The sequence below is a fragment of the Megalobrama amblycephala genome, linkage group LG23, assembly GCF_018812025.1.
Source record: "Megalobrama amblycephala isolate DHTTF-2021 linkage group LG23, ASM1881202v1, whole genome shotgun sequence".
NCBI lineage: Eukaryota > Metazoa > Chordata > Actinopteri > Cypriniformes > Xenocyprididae > Megalobrama > Megalobrama amblycephala.
In genome coordinates, this window is record NC_063066.1 from 11313777 (window position 1) to 11330407 (window position 16631).

Sequence of the window (16631 nt, forward strand, 5' to 3'; positions counted from 1 at the left end):
CATAAAGACAAAAACCTTTTAGTCAAATGTAAACTGTGTCTTTCTGGTTCGAAGGTCCTGTATACTGCGATAAACATGTGACATGCTGGATCGAAAATATGTGAAATAAGTTTTTCTAGTCGACTAGTAGTTGTTCATTTAAGCCATTAGTTGACTAATCACATTTATATTAATTTAATTTCTTAAATACTGGAGAGAATAAACGAATAATGAGCGTTTATGTATAGGCTATGCACTCAAGCGCACGCATAACGCTTGCCATAAAGAACTGGCAAAAGTAATGATTATGAATATGACAAAAAACAGCAAAGAGACATTTTAATTGTTTATTAATAAAGTAATGTTTTCTGAATCAGTGTCGGCTGCAGAGATGAAGTTGACATTGCTGACTCTCATCATCTCCGCTTATATTGGACGCGCCTAGAGAGAAAATGCACATTTCATTCGGATTACATAATCAGAATCTTTTCCTTTTTAATTATTTCGTTTTTAAAGTAGATATTTCAAGCTTTCTATAGATATATTTCTCATGTCTGCGAGGCAAGCAGCCTATACGCTGAGTTTCGGTTCATTTAGCCTAAGTCGCGCTCCAGTTCACGCGCCAGTGATCGCGGCCGCGCCTGCCATGATTATATTGTTTTCTATATTTGCTTCTTATTTATTAAATCCAGGCAATTGGTTGATGAAACATTGATTAAAATTAAGATACATTTTTTACAAAACGAAATTCACTTTAAAGAGAGGCTTTCTACAAAACAAAACTTAATGAAGTGGTCAAAATCATGTCTGAGCCACTCCATGCCTCCCGATATATTGCGCATCTTATGATGCATCTTACTCATGCTGTTCACAGTACAGTCCAAAAGTTTGGAACCACTAATATTTTTAATGTTTTTAAAAGAAGTTTCGTCTGCTCACCAAGGCTACATTTATTTAATTAAAAATACAGTAAAAAACAGTAATATTGTGAAATATTATTACAATTTAAAATAACTGTGTACTATTTAAATATATTTGACAAAGTAATTTATTCCTGTGATGCAAAGCTGAATTTTCAGCATCATTACTCCAGTCTTTAGTGTCACATGATCCTTCAGAAATCATTCTAATATGCTGATTTGCTGCTCAATAAACATTTATGATTATTTTCAATGTTGAAAACAGTTGTGTACTTTTTTTTTCAGGATTCCTTGATGAATAGAAAGTTCAAAAGAACAGCATTTATCTGAAATACAAAGCTTCTGTAGCATTATACACTACCGTTCAAAAGTTTGGGGTCAGTAAGAATTTTTATTTTTATTTTTTTGAAAAGAAATTAAAGAAATGAATACTTTTATTCAGCAAGGATGCATTAAATCAATCAAAAGTGGCAGTAAAGACATTTATAATGTTACAAAAGATTAGATTTCAGATAAACACTGTTCTTTTCAACTTTCTATTCATCAAATAATCCTGAAAAAAAATATTGTACACAAATATTTTGTACAATTGTACACATTAAATGTTTATTGAGCAGCAGATCAGCATATTAGAGTGATTTCTGAAGGATCATGTGACACTGAAGACTGGAGTAATGATGCTGAAAATTCAGCTTTGCCATCACAGGAATAAATTACTTTGTGAAATATATTCAAATAGAAAACAGTTATTTTAAATTGTAATAATATTTCACAATATTACTGTTTTTACTGTATTTTTAATTAAATAAATGTAGCCTTGGTGAGCAGACGAAACTTCTTTTAAAAACATTAAAAATCTTAGTGGTTCCAAACTTTTGGACTGTACTGTATATGAAACTACATTTTCTTTAATGACAGTACAGAGAAATTTCATAAGCAAGAGTGGATCATGAGTCACGAGTCGGATCAAGAATTATTTATTCTTAGACTTATATTTAATAATGGGGGCATTCAAGTTATTTGACATATTTTAATTTTTTTTTAAAGTAACGCAATAGTTACTTTCCCTGGTAATTAGTTACTTTTATAATGATGTAACTCAGTTACTAACTCCGTTACTATTTGTGAGAAGTAACTAGTAACTATAACTAATTACTTTTTTAAAGTAACTCGCCCAACACTGCTCTTCACACACTTTACTGGTAAGTTGCCATTATCATATTTTACCACTGGCTGAGTGTGTACTGACTCCCAGTTATGTAAATGAGGGGGAGATGATGTAATGTAACATGGCAACAGTACATGAAATCTGACTCTTATATATCTACCACTTTTTCTTACCTACTTACCAAAGGGTGTAAGGTGAAATTGCAAGCACAATAAACCTCGCAGGAATCAAAAATGGTCTGCTTTCACAGAGACTGGAGTGAGACCATAGATGTTTGTTTCTCCAAGTGTTGCGATCTTTCTTGGCGCTCTGCGGCGCACGTGAACCAACCATCCAGGCCCGGTACTAGGCTTGCTTGACTGGGGGGGCAATCACAAATTTTGGTAGGGCAGCATTTTCTAGGCTAATATTCATAGCTAACTTTTTGTTTTTTTGATTCATCAAGAATCGTCTTGTGGCTAACAAATTATAGGCTATAGCCTAATTTGTACTGGCTATGTAGGCCATGTGAATTATTTATGGACATAATAAGGGGCGGAGCCAGACATTGTAAACATTCGGGGCTTAACCGAAATCTATATTTGTCCAATGACATTTTAATTTACTGACATGAAAGGAGCGTTTTTTGTAGTATTCTTGGTTAAAGTTCATAAAATGTACATTATATACCATCATCTAGGGGGGTCCGGGGGCATGCCCCCCCGGTAAGCAATTTTTGTGTATTTTAAGGTAAAATGCATCAGTCTGGTGCACTTTGGAAGCTCAAAACTGAGAGCTTCAACCCATGTACAGAGTGCAAATGGAACAAAGAAACAGCATTGACTTGTACCTGGTCATGAAAGAGGGCTCAAACATCTTTTTATTTGTGATATAGAGTCTCAGTCTACATTGTATTTTCGGATGCACACTTCTCTTTAAAACACGCAGCACAGAAACCTCAAACCTGAAAGATTCAGGGCTTTTGGAAAAACATTTGGGGTTCCAGCCCCCTTAGCCCACCCCTAGCGCCGCCCCTGGATATAATGTTCAAATTATTCATTGTTAACGAAATTACTGAGGAAATGTTCGCTGACAGCTATCTCAGCATGCAGAAAATATGTTCGGCTGATGCAGATGTGATCCTCATTGTGATATTTTTTTTAGGCTACTTGCTTGAAGATTAGGTGTACACTTGTTTTCGACGTGTTTTCTGATTAATGTTCGTTACTTCCCAGTTCGCATGTTTTTGGATTTTAAGTCCATTTTTGTGAGATTAAATATCATTATAAGCATAATATTCACTTTTTTTTCTGTGATTAAAGTGGCCGATCCTTATTCAATAGATAAGACGTTTTTAATGTTTATGTAGGCTTATTCATTTTTATTGTTGGCTGCACATTTTTGGGGGGGCACAAGGAAATTCTGGGGGGGCAATGCCCCCCCTAGACCCCCCCTAGACCCGGCCCTGCAACCATCTCTTACTAGCTACAACATGAAATCAACATGAATGAACATCCGAAGGTATGTTGAAAGATACTGTACAGTACAACTTACCGAAATCCATATCATGTCACATGTAATCGCTTACTCAGTGTTTCAACCGCGGAAAGACGTCACTAAAACAGCTTGTAAAAATGTCATATTTACCATCAAATTTACCTCAGAAAAGCCGTTCAATGTCCAAAAACTCATTAGTCAGCTACAAAAATGAACTTAGAGAGGAGCGTTTTGCTAAATTGTATTTGTACTTAACATGTGCTTCAATAATGTTATGACAGCCACCATTTAGGCCTATATACAAAAACGAGTAGAAAAATAATGTCATTAAAAAATTATTATAACATTATAAAAACATCCTTATATGTAATTTATATGTAAGTAGCTTACAAATCAATGAATTTTAGTTGAGAGATATTTTATTCTTTGAGGAAATTTGCCATGTTCTATACCTGATAGGCCCAAAATGAATCAATATTGAATCAAAGATTATCAAATCGCAAGCTTTTGAATCAAAATTAAATCCAGTTGTGAAATTTGTCAATGCCTAGTGTCAATATATATATATATTTTTTAACTTAAAGAACCCCCCCCCCCCCCCATTTATTTTCTTGTCAAAGTGCACCAGGTTGAGTTGATTAAAGGTCCCGTTTTTCGTGTTTTTTTGAAGCTTTGATTGTGTTTATAGTGTGCAATATAACATGTGTTCATGTTTCGCGTGTAAAAAAACACAGTATTTTTCACATAATTTACTTATCTGTATACCGCTGTTTCTACTGTCATAAAAACGGGCTGATGACTTCCTTGTTCTATGAAGTCCCTCCTTCAGAAATACGTAACGAGTTCTGATTGTGCCAGCGGTTCCTGTGTTGTGATTCGACAGCTCTGAGCGCACCTTGCCCGGAAAAGTCACGCCTCTTACCATAACGTGGAGATGCATGCGCTCAGTGTTATTGTAAACATGTCTTTAATTTTATCAATTTGAGCCGGAATCAGACCCGGTGATTGGACTGCGGGATGAAAATAACAGCGTTTCGACGACATGGCGACAAACACACTCTACAAACGCAACTCTTGTGTCTTCCTGTGGGCGAAGGTTAGTCAAAAAACTGTTTTAGTGACGTCATTAAAGAAGGAAGTAGAGGGATGTAGTCCAAACTGGCCGTTCGATGTAGGCGACTTCTGTTAAATAAAATATCTCGCTTGGCATTGAACTTTGAGCTTTAAAATGTTACAGATTTTATTTATACTCTAACAACAACATTACACACTAACTAAAGTTTGAAACATGGGATCACGAAGAACGGGACCTTTAAAAGTAGTTAAAATTACAAGGTCAAAAAAAAAGAAACATGCATCAATGAATCTCTCATGATCAATAAAATGCCTTTAGAAAATAGTGACGTGACGTGAAGCCAAGTATGGTGAATTTGTGCTCTGCATTTCACCCATCCAAGGCAGGGAAACTGAGAGAACAGAACTAATTAACAAACTAGAAGCAAAATGACAAAGTAAAACGGAAGGAAAACTAATGAATGAAATACAAACATGAATAAAACAATCTCAAAACGTGACACTAATGTCATTACTTGTGTTTGATAAGACTCGTACACGATTTCAAGTGTAATGCAGTTTTTGGTTATGTGATGCACACAAGTGAACACACACCCAGAGCACTTGAGCAGCCATTTTTAATTGCTTTGCTCAAGGGCACCTCATGAGTAATAAGAGTGGAAGATAGTGTTCATTCATTCCCTCCACCAACAGTTCCTGCCAGTACTGAGACTCAAATTCGCAACCTTCACGTTACAAGTCCGCCTCTCTAACCATTAGGCCACAACTGCCCCCAATGAAAATAGGTAGGGTGAATTTCCATTTCATGCTAACTTTAAGCTAGTATAGAGAATACAGTACTTTTTGTCCTTATTTGTGTATGTTAAGTCAGCACTTCAGCTGTTACACTTCCATGCTGACATTTTAAATCTTTTACATTGCTCTTGTAAATCTTTGTGTAAAGCAATTGAGGTGAGTGGTAAAATGTTTGTTTTTTTACAGGCTTCCTGTTTCAGTTTGCTTTCTGGTTGTGGTTGCCGCTGCAGTTATCACGTTGTGTCCCTGATGGATGAAGTATCATTACAGCAGGACTTCTCAGGTTAGAAAGATTTCAAAAGCAGTTCTGTGCTTTTCCCTGATCTTTCTCTTCCCACGTTTTTCACACACCTTTATTTTTAAACATTCATGATTTCAGTAGCTCTTGAATCCCACATCTATAAGAACTGTATGCCTAAATCCGTCAAGAGTTTTTTGTACAAATCACAATGAATACAGAAGTCAGTACTTTATTAAAGGGGTTAAAATTAAATTTCTCTAATATCATTTACCACATACTGCCATACTACTCTTATTATTTCTGACATTTACAGCATTCAGAAGTTTTGGGTTGTAAGATGTTTTTGGAAGTCTCACATTCTCGCATAGGCTGCATTTATTTGATCAAAAAATATAGTAAAAATAACAAGATTGTGAAATGTTATTAAGATTTAAATAGATTTAATTTCTTTTTTTAATGTATTTTAAGATGTAATTTATTCCTGTGATGACAAAGCTGAATTTTCAGCATCATTACAGTCTTCGGTGTCACATGATCCTTCAGAAATCATTCTAATATGCTGATTTGGTGGTCAAAAAAACATTTCTTATTATTATCAATACTGAAAACAGTTGTGCTGCTTAATATTTTTGATGAAAATAAATGAAATAGAAATCTTTTGTAACATTATAAATATTTTTACTGTCATTCAGTCCATTTAATGAATCCTTGCTGAATAAAAGTATACATTTATTTCAAAAACAAAATATTACTGACATTCAGTCAATTTAATGAACCCTTGCTGAATTCAAGTATAAATGTAAAAGTATAAAGTATACATTTCTTTAAAAAACAAAATATTACTGACACCAAACTTTGCAACTGTAGTGTACAGATATGATAATAACAGTAAGAGAAGACACTAGTGTACACTACTGACTTGCACGAAATGTACACAGCACTGATACACTACTGCCCCCTTCTGGCTGTAATGTGGTAGAAAATCCACAATGGGCTTTTATGCTTTGACTTAAAACATTTGTGAAAGATGATTATATGAATAAAATGCTATTTCTATACTGCAAATCTACATTAACATTTACTATACTTGCATGTATTATGTAACACCTATTAACTAAGAAATGCCAAATGTGTCAAATGTAAAGGAGTTTCAGAAAGGACAGTGTCACAGGACACTGTTGTCAGCTGCTGAAGGTAGCCAGAGAACTTCCCTTTCTGTGGGAAATGTGGGAAGTAAACTCTCTCTCCCTCGTCTCTTTGTATATGTGTGAAATCTCAGTTTCACTAAATGAACTACTGGGGCTGAAACTTTCAAAGGTTTAAAGAGTTTCAGGGTTTCAGGGTCAAGGGAAGCATAAGCCAGCAACTAAAATAATTTATGAAACTATATATAGTAGGCCATAAATATCAGGATGCAGGGGCTAGTTGTCACACAGGAAATTTGTATCACAGTTATTTCATAATTGTGTAATTTTATTGACTGATTAACAATAGGTTCTATTGTGACAATGTGTAGAAATAGCTTTTGTGTAGCCAAAATTATCTTTTACAGAAATTAATTTTCACTGGTGTAAACAGTGTGACGACTCTCTGGGTTCTACCTAATGTACATACACGTATATTATTAAACAAACTGCTACAATGTCATTCTCAAAAAAAACAAAACTTTTTTCTATTTTACTATTGGTACTTGCTATTACTACTATTATTCACCTTTATTACATCAGACAATAGTCATTAAGACATCAAGACATTTTTTTTATTTCCCAAGTACAATATAAATTGTGTATACATCCATGAGACTCTCCTAAGTTGTCTGAAACGTTCATATTGACAACTCTCTTTACAGACACATTGGAGATAGTTGCCATTGGCTTGTACATTTTTTATTTCGCTCACCAGACTTTTGACATACAATATAAATGTTTACTAAATGTAATTTTTTTTTTTTTTTTTTTTTTTTTTTTTACACAAATACAGTTTTGTTTTATTTAACAAAATTAACTTACAATTCTATTAACTGATTTAGTGCTAGCCAATGGGATTGCCTGTTATGCATTAGTTCCGCCCACTACTGAAGTGTCCAGCTGGCAGTGGTGTCTGCTTGTCGGCATGAAATGGAATTTGCGATAGTTTTTTCTACCTTATTGTTACATATATACATGTAAAATGTAAGTAAAATGGCTTCTCCAGAAAAAAAAAGTTGGAACTTAATTTTGTCCATTGGGAACTGGGAACTGTCCATATTACGGATAATGTAATATGCTATTGCTTTGATCTCATGACCTCAGAAGAGATGTCGCTGTAAGAGGGAGAAAAGTTAATTTGATTAAAGATTATGAGGGCACATAAAAAAAGATGTGCATGGATACATAATTTATAATAAATACTGCAATATTCCTTAAAAATAAGAATGGTCAGTTTTGATTTCATGGTGACTTTAAAGGCTTGATTTTATGCGAATGGAAAAAATGTTAAAGAATTCCAAAAGATCTCTGTAATTTTTACAGAAAATAACAAGAAAACACCATTTACGTGTATATTATATATCATATAAAAAATATATCTGTGTTACACTTCTTCTTAGCGTCGAACTTGATCACTGACGAGTCACATGTGAACATTTACTAGTCAGTGGCTAATGACAGACATTTTTAGTTACCTATAGTGCAAAATTTGATCGCATATGTGAGTGTTTTACTTGCGTTAAAGGGTTCTGCAATGATGTTAAACATTGTTAAAGGGATAGTTCACCCAAAAATGAAAATTTGATGTTTATCTGCTTACCCCCAGTGCATCCAAGATGTAGGTGACTTTTTTCTTCAGTCGAACGCAAATTATGATTTTTAACTGCAACCGCTGCCGTCTGTCAGTCAAATAATAGCAGTAGATGGGAACTTCAACTATAACAGTAAATAAAACTTGCTTAGACAAATCAAAATTAAACCCTGCGGCTCGTGACGACACATTAATGTCCTAAGACACGAAACGATCGGTTTGTGCGAGAAACCGAACATTATTTATATAATTTTTACCTCTAATACACCACTATGTCCAACTTCGTTCAGCTTCCTGTTAGTGAGGTCAAAAAACGCGTTCTGAAGACGGAAGTGATGTCTCGCCCATATACTTCAATGAGCGCGAGACATCACTTCCGTTGTCAGAGCGCGATCAGACCTCACTAGCCGGAAGCTGAACGAACTTGGACATAGTGGTGTATTAGAGGTAAAAAATTATATAAATACTGTTCGGTTTCTCACACAAACCGATCGTTTCGTGTCTTAGGACATTAATGTGCCGTCACGAGCCGCAGGGTTTAATTTGGACTTGTCTATGGAAGTTTTTTCGACTCTTATTGTTCAAGTTCCCAATCACTGCTATTATTTGACTGACAGACGGCAGCGGTTGCAGTTAAAAATCATAATTTGCGTTCGACTGAAGAAAAAAAGTCATCTACATCTTGGATGCCCTGGGGGTAAGCAGATAAACATCAAATTTTCATTTTTGGGTGAACTATCCCTTTAAACAGTAAATGTTTAAGTATCACTTGTAGCTAGGGGTGTGACGAGATCTCGTGCCACGAGATCTCGCGAGACTAAACTGTGACGAGATTTCTCGTCGAGGCGAAAAGTAGTCTTGTCATGTTGCCATGACAGAGTGTTAGGATGATTAGGAAAGAATATGCCACCGCTACATTTACATTATGCCTCCACTGTCGTTTTGCTTTGTATTTAAATAAAAAAACATTTAATTCAATTGGATAACGGTCGCCGCCGCTCCATATTTACAGAGTTACGCGCGACCGTTGAAAGTGAAAGTAAACGCGCGCGCGCATTCAAACGTGATTTCAATTCCCCGCATTTGAAAGCGGCTCCCTGATGAATACAGATATCTCTCAATATGAAAGCTATTTTAGGCTGGGCAGTGTAGTTGTAACCATCTCCTAGCTCTGTATCAAAGAAAAAATTGGTCTTATTTGATCTTTTAATATTGAGAGAGTGCGATTATGGTTGCACTTATTGTAAAGTGTTACCATAAAAATGAATAACAGTTTTCTCTTCTTATTATTTACTAGTACAAACAATAAGGTTTCATTTGTTAACATTAGTTAATGCACTGTGAACTATCATGAACTAACAATGAATGACTATTTTTATCAACTAACAAACAAAGATTAATAAATACTGTAGCAAATATATTGCTCGTTGTTAGTTGATGTTGGTTAATACATTAATGTTAATAAATGAGACCTTATTGTAAAGTGTTACCATTTTTATTTATACTGTTTTTATTTCTGTGATCAGTTTGTGGAGAGGAGTTCAGTTAGGAGGTCAAAAGCTGTAGAAGCTCATAAATCATGTACAGCAAGATCTGAAGAGACTGAAATCATACAGGAGAGAAGTCAGTCAGTTGAGTTAGTGGCAAAACCTTTTACAGTACTTGAGTATTGTTGTCTTTTACTGCATATGATAATTCAGTCTCAGAAAGTAGAACTGAAATGACATTCATTACAAAATGATTAGTTAAAACATTTCAAATACACCTGCAGAATATTTTTTCTAGTCATGTATTTCGCCATCTTGTCTCGTCTCGTGAACTCAATCTCGAGTCTCGTCTCGTCTCGTGAGATACTGGTCTCGTCACACCCCTACTTGTAGCTGTATGAAATCTGTACCTCATCCTTATTGATGTCAAACTGGTGAAAAGTTTTTTTGAGCACTGAACCCTTGAGGTTAAAGAGGAATCTGAAACTATACCATCCACGTCGACCAGCTCAAAGACAGAGGTATGAATGGATGAGGTCTATTCCGAATGATGCTACGTACACAGACACAATTCAGCACATGTGACACTGGTCACAGGTCTTTTCCATTAACTTGATCTCATAAACCAATAACAATCATCAAAACAGAGGAAATTTGTCAGTAAATGGGGTTTTTCCTGCAGGGGAAGTGGCTTTTTGGTCATATATTGTAGGTCCTGTATAGTTATGTGTAAGTATGGGGCTGTTTTTGATGTGCTCATGTTTTTAAGAGAATGTCTTACTTCACTAGATATATCACCTCAAAATCAATTTTTCTATCTGCACCCCATGTTGAACATCAGCATTGTGTGTTTCTTCCCCATTGTCGTCACATGCTTCATGAAATGGTAGAACTGAATTTCTGAGGAAGGGAAAAGAAAAGCGCAACAGTTGTTCAAAACATCAAAATTCCACCATAGATCCACTTATTATAGATTCATAAAAATTACATAAAAATATTGAGAAAAATTACAGAATAATCATGACTTGTCCTCTTGTTAAAGAGGAAATGTGCATTAACAAGAAATTATTATTAGTTTAGTTTTTTTTCTTCTTCTCATGAATATAATCATATATTATTTTAGTGTTTCCCAGTGACAGAATTCAATAAAATTTGTTAAAATTCAAATAACTGAAGATAACTCCTTTTTAACTTAATTTTTCGTTCACCCTTCAATTAATGCTTTTACCATGGTAATTATATTTTACAATTCCAAATACAATGGCTGGTTCTGAAATCTTAGGACTTGTTGCCTCACTGTCCTATCATGCAATGACTTAGCAGGCAGCGTTTGTGAAACTGAGCCTTACGAAACTGATTTCGGTTTAAGGATCTACAGCAAAATAGAGACCTTTGCTGATAACTAAGCATAGTCAAAAAATATAGTGCAGGACACTATAGTTCATTAATGTAAGTGAGGATAGCAAAATAAAGTAAACTGTGACATATTATACCTAAAAATTCTTCATACAGTGGACTACCAGCAAATTTGATACAAATTTGGAACCAAAAATTATTCAGACACTTTGACCTGAACATGTTTTGCTTAAGTGTTATCTGACACAATTAAGATTATTTTTTTCTGACACAGAGACCTTGTCATATTTAATTACCATTTTTTTAAACTATAGTGAAAAAACTGTATAAATGAATGAAATGTTCAAGATGTCTGAATAAATTTTGGTTTGACTGTACATACAATTACTACAATAGTAATTTCCAACTAATGACATCAAAAGTGGTTAATAAATGTACATTTACACACAAACTGACCACCAACTGCAACTTTCAGACACTATATTTATTTTTTAACTTCACTGTCACAGAATCAAATGTACAGAATTATGGGGCAGCACTTTTTAGCCATTGGAAGTGTCACTGAGCTGAGACTTCTTTGTTTTTTTGTTTTTTTTAAATCTAGGCATCCTTAAAACACTTTTCATGTGCCATGCTGAAGAGTGTCATCAGTGTTTCATGTGTAGTTTCTATCAGTACCCTTAATGTACAAATCACCAAATGACATGATCTGAGTGAAAAGGGGAAATTTTGAATTGGAAAAACCAGCAGAGTGGGGTATAGTAGGGACAAGCAAATCAAACACAGTAATGCAACCAGGTAAATCATCCTCTGACTTTCACATGAGAACTCGTGGCAAAAATTCCCAAGGTGTTGGAAAACAAATAATTGACTTATTATCTTTCCCGCCACTTTAGGCTCCACACTAGAAACCAGTTAGCAATTTCATGTCCTATAATTTCCTGCAAAATATAATACAGTCCAATAAAAGCATCATACTATCCTCAACAGGCTGTGCTATTGTATGTAAATAGACCAATACTAGAGGAAGAGAGAGGACTCAATGACAGTGAGAAGAAGTGAGAGGAAGTCTGAGCAGAGCTCAGGTTCTGGAGTTGCTCATGCTGTGGTTGCTTCCTCTATAACCTGCACTGGACTTTTCCTGGCCAGGGAAATTCTGCCCTCCTGACACGTTACTTATAAGCTTGCAGACTAAAACACAACAAAGCAAAGCAAAGCCAATCTGGTTGTGGAGGTTAATCTTGTTGAAAATTTGAGTGGTCAATGGTAAGTCTCTTTTATAATCTCATTAAAAGTACCACTGAATTATTTTATTGAAATAAATACTAAATATTATTTAATATTAAAATATTTGTTCACTCATAGCCTATACAAAATGATAGTTAAATGCCTAATTCCTGAATGTCTCGGGTAAGATATTCTTGGTTATGGCTTCACTGTCTACGAGCAATGGTTTTTCTTCAGGACCAAGATTTTATATTAGATTTCATATTTAAACTGACAATTTAATAAATGCAGAACAATAGCAGAAGTTGGATTTACCAGTAACAAGCAAAAGCTCAAATATTCTATTAGTATTAACCATATTACAAAATGACAGGCAAATAACTTTTTCTCTTTTTCTACCAACAGATGTTTTTTCTCTTGTTAGGTACATTGATGCTTCTCCAGTCTTCTGCTGTAGGATCCATCAAAACAGTTGAGCGTTACTGGATGCTTAAACCAAATGGTTTGTTTCTCTGAATCATGTCTGAAAAAATTATTTTTATTATAGTTTCTCTTAGGCATTTACTTCACCCTGAAATACTCCTAGAGGTTTACTTGTATTTTATGGGTAATTGGGTTTGTTTTATTATATTTGCACCTCTAATTTTTATTTTCTCAAATGTCTGTCATCAGTGCTTGTGGTGAATGTAGATGTGGGTAAAGATGTAAACATGGTACAAGTGCCACTTATCTGCGGAGAAGCCTACGAAGGGCAAAATGTTACATGGACCAAAAACAAAGATGAAAATCTGGAGGCTCAAGGAAACAAGATCATGATCACCGTGGAGGGCTGGAAGGGGGCCAATTACTCCTGTTTCAACAAGGAGGGCTCTTACCTAAACCACACACTGGTGCTGGCTCAGTGGACCTTCAAGAAGATTATCAAGAACACTCCTGAAAAAGGTACAACCATCATTTACGTTGTGTAGCACTGTCATAATATTCATTTGAAGAAATTAAAAATTGAAATAGTTTCAAACCTTCAATAGTTAAACATTTTACAGATACTAATTTCTACCATGTAGATTGTAGAAAATGTGTTGAAAAATCCAGTCTTCAGTGTCACATGATCCTTCAGAAATCATTCTAATATGCTGATCTGGTGCTCAAGAAACATTTCTGATTATTAACAATGTTAAAAACAGTTCAAAAGAACCGCATTTATTTAAAATAGAAATCTTTTATAACTTTATACATGGCTTTACAGTTAATTTTGATCAATTTAATGAATCTTTATTTAAAACACTTGATTGCAAACATTGTAAATAATGTGTATTTATTTAATTACCAAACAAGGTTACATCCATTGCTCAACAAATAACTATGGAGGTTCCTTCCAATGTTTCTGGACATGGGATGTGAACAGGAATGGCCATGTTGCTCATATCAAAGCCACCCGGTAAGTTTCCCAAACTTGCTCTGTAATCTGCAATGATTTGAGGGGTGTGGAGGAAAAAAAACAACAACAAAAAAAAACCTTTGACTGATTCTGATCCAGCCCTCACAGTGGAAGCAACATCAGCTGCAGTCTGGATTCCAAAGGACAGAGTATCACATGCTTAGACCAAAACTACTGTCCATATTCAGAGGAGGTGGATCGCATCAACCTGACCATATACTTCAGAAGTAGCTTTGTTGTAGAAACCTACAACACAAAGTTTTACATCATGGATATTGGTGAGCTCTTAAAAATTGATAAGATGGGGCCTTAGAATTTTGAAGTAATATGCCATTCATCTGAATGTGAAACAATGTTGCTGACATCTTTTTTCTCCACTTCTAAGTGAGGCCTGATGTAGTGGCTATAAGCAGGATCAATCAAACATCTGTAGAAGTTGGATATCCGCACTCTTGGAACACACCATCTTCTTACTTCCCTCTCATCTTCCAAGTGAAAGAGATTCGCTGTCCGAAAAGCATAAAATGTGACTGCTCCAAACCAAACTCGCCAGAGGTACTGTTTTATATATAATCATTACTGGTTAAAAGTTTGGAATAATTATGATTTTTCATGTTTTTAAAAGAAGTCTCTTATGCTTACCATTTATTTGATCAAAAATACAGTAAAAACAGAAATATTGAAATATTTCAATTTAAAAGAAATACCTGTTTTAATATATTTTAAAGTGTGATGTATTCCTGTGATGGCAAAGCTGAATTTTCAGCAGTCATTACTCCAGTCTACTTATACATTATTATTATATGTATTAATATTTGTTCTTATTGTTCTCAGACTTACCTCACACAAAGTCACCAGCTTCCAGTGACAAAAGGGAGGGCGGTGTGTGTGAGAGCGAAGGATGAATTCTGTAATTCTTCCTGGAGTGAATGGAGCCTGTACAAGTATGTGTATTTATATTTGTATAGTCGCTTTATTCCTAATAAAACATTTCCTTATTGCTTTATTAATGTTTTTGTTTTTCTGTACACACTATAATACAAATTTTCTCTGTTTATTTTTAGATGCAGAAACAGAAAAAACAAGAAGCAGCGGAACCAAAAACCAAAGTTAATGATGCTATAATTTATGTATCATTAAATAAAACTTTATATTATTTAATCATTTTAACCATTATGAACAATACTGACTCCTACCACCCATTAGATCTACTTTGGTCATATACTGTATAATTGAATACAAACACATTGTATGTGTTCTTGTAATATATAATGTGTTTATCTATACATTGTATAATAGAATGAATAACACTATCATGCCCTTAAATGAATTATTTATTTCTGTAGTACATTTAAATTGTGTTACATGTATTTATTATGATTGCAATGTTTCTGATGTCTTTACATGATTATATCAGACATAAAACATCCATATGCTCGTAATTATGTTTGTGCTGCGTGTTTAGATTCAAGAAATAATTTCATGTCTCAACGATTGTGAACTATTATGTAGGTTGCCAAACAATGCACACATTTGAAAGGCATGGACTTTGTTGGGGTCCTAATTATGTGCAAATGTCTTTTCTTTCTCTGTAGATCAGACACAAGGCTGCTCAAGACAGGAATTACTGTCACCGCTCATTGTGGAGCAAAACAAAGTGCTATTCCCCCCAGTTCAACAGAGTTCCATCATCAAAGCAAAAACACCACTTAAATCAATTGATCACTGATTGTTCAAGTGTTGTATAAAAACTAACCCTCTATCGAAGCCTGGAAAAAACACATGAGTGATACTTAATCATCATGAATTGCCTGTCGTAAAAACACAAGCGCTGGGTTTTTGGAAATGATACAATTTGTGATTCATTTTGAGGAACTTAGCCAAACAATTCTGCCATTCATTCTCTTGGCAGATCAGCTGTGACTGGAACTCTACTAATCACCAAAATTAACAATCAGCTTTAAATGAGGTGAATGAAAATAAACTAATTATTACAGATAATGCATTTTTACAAAGAGCCTAAACACTGTCTGTATTTATTTGGTTACATGAATTCTTGACCTGTTCATCCACCCAGGTGAAAAAAAAAGTACACTTCTATAATGTACTTAAAGTGTTCTATTTTCGTGCACTAATTTTGTACTTAATATACTAAAAATTCTTCTTAAGTACTTCTTAAGATCATCTTAAGAACATCAAAGTGTACTCAACTGTGTTATTTTGAGACCATGAAATATGAACTAAAATGTGTTAAATAAATAAATTATTTACTTACCACTTGTAGTACACTGTGGGTTCAAATTTACTATAAGTGGTCTCTAAATACATTTTTTAAATACAGAGATAGTATATTAAAAGCAAATTTTAGTTCATATTTCATGGTGTGTCAAAATAGTACAGTTGAGTACACTTAGATGTTCTTTAGTACTTCTTAAGATCATCTTAAGAAGAATTTTTAGTATATTAAGTACAAAATTAGTGCAGGAAAATAGAACACTTTAAGTACATTATAGAAATGTACTTTTTTCACCTGGGCAGGTAGTTTTCTTACAGTCTTATAGCTAATAATTTTGAGATATATAGAACTCCTTATCAGAGTAAACAGTTTTTTTTTTTTTCTTTCAGGACAAGTGTGACATAAAAGCTTTGATAGATGAACCTTTTCCTCAACAACATTATGAGAGTGTAGAGG

At 34.4% G+C, this 16631-nt stretch overlaps 2 protein-coding genes across 2 annotated transcripts in view; both read left to right on the forward strand.

Moving 5' to 3' along the window:
* Positions 1 to 5457: 5457 nt before the first annotated feature.
* On the forward strand, positions 5458 to 15525 carry il12ba (interleukin 12Ba). Its single transcript, XM_048176201.1, has 8 exons — positions 5458 to 5695; positions 12907 to 13003; positions 13174 to 13443; positions 13837 to 13939; positions 14039 to 14217; positions 14325 to 14494; positions 14774 to 14883; positions 15004 to 15525. The coding sequence occupies exons 1-8, from the start codon at positions 5666 to 5668 to the stop codon at positions 15062 to 15064; spliced, it is 1020 nt and encodes a 339-aa protein (XP_048032158.1). The 5' UTR covers positions 5458 to 5665; the 3' UTR covers positions 15065 to 15525.
* Positions 15526 to 15703: 178 nt separating this feature from the next.
* Positions 15704 to 16631, forward strand: part of rnf145a (ring finger protein 145a) — a 41785-nt gene continuing 40857 nt past the window's right edge. Inside the window, exon 1 of the mRNA XM_048176198.1 lies at positions 15704 to 15908. The gene's annotated coding sequence lies outside the window, so the exon portion shown is untranslated. The remainder of the gene's footprint in view (positions 15909 to 16631) is intronic.

Coding starts and splice junctions, on each gene's coding strand:
- il12ba (XM_048176201.1), top strand. CDS start 5,666: ATGAAGTATCATTACAGCAGGACTTCTCAG. Junction 5,696..12,906: donor ATTACAGCAGGACTTCTCAG/GTTAGAAAGATT, acceptor TTCTACCAACAG/ATGTTTTTTCTCTTGTTAGG. Junction 14,495..14,773: donor CCAAACCAAACTCGCCAGAG/GTACTGTTTTAT, acceptor TATTGTTCTCAG/ACTTACCTCACACAAAGTCA.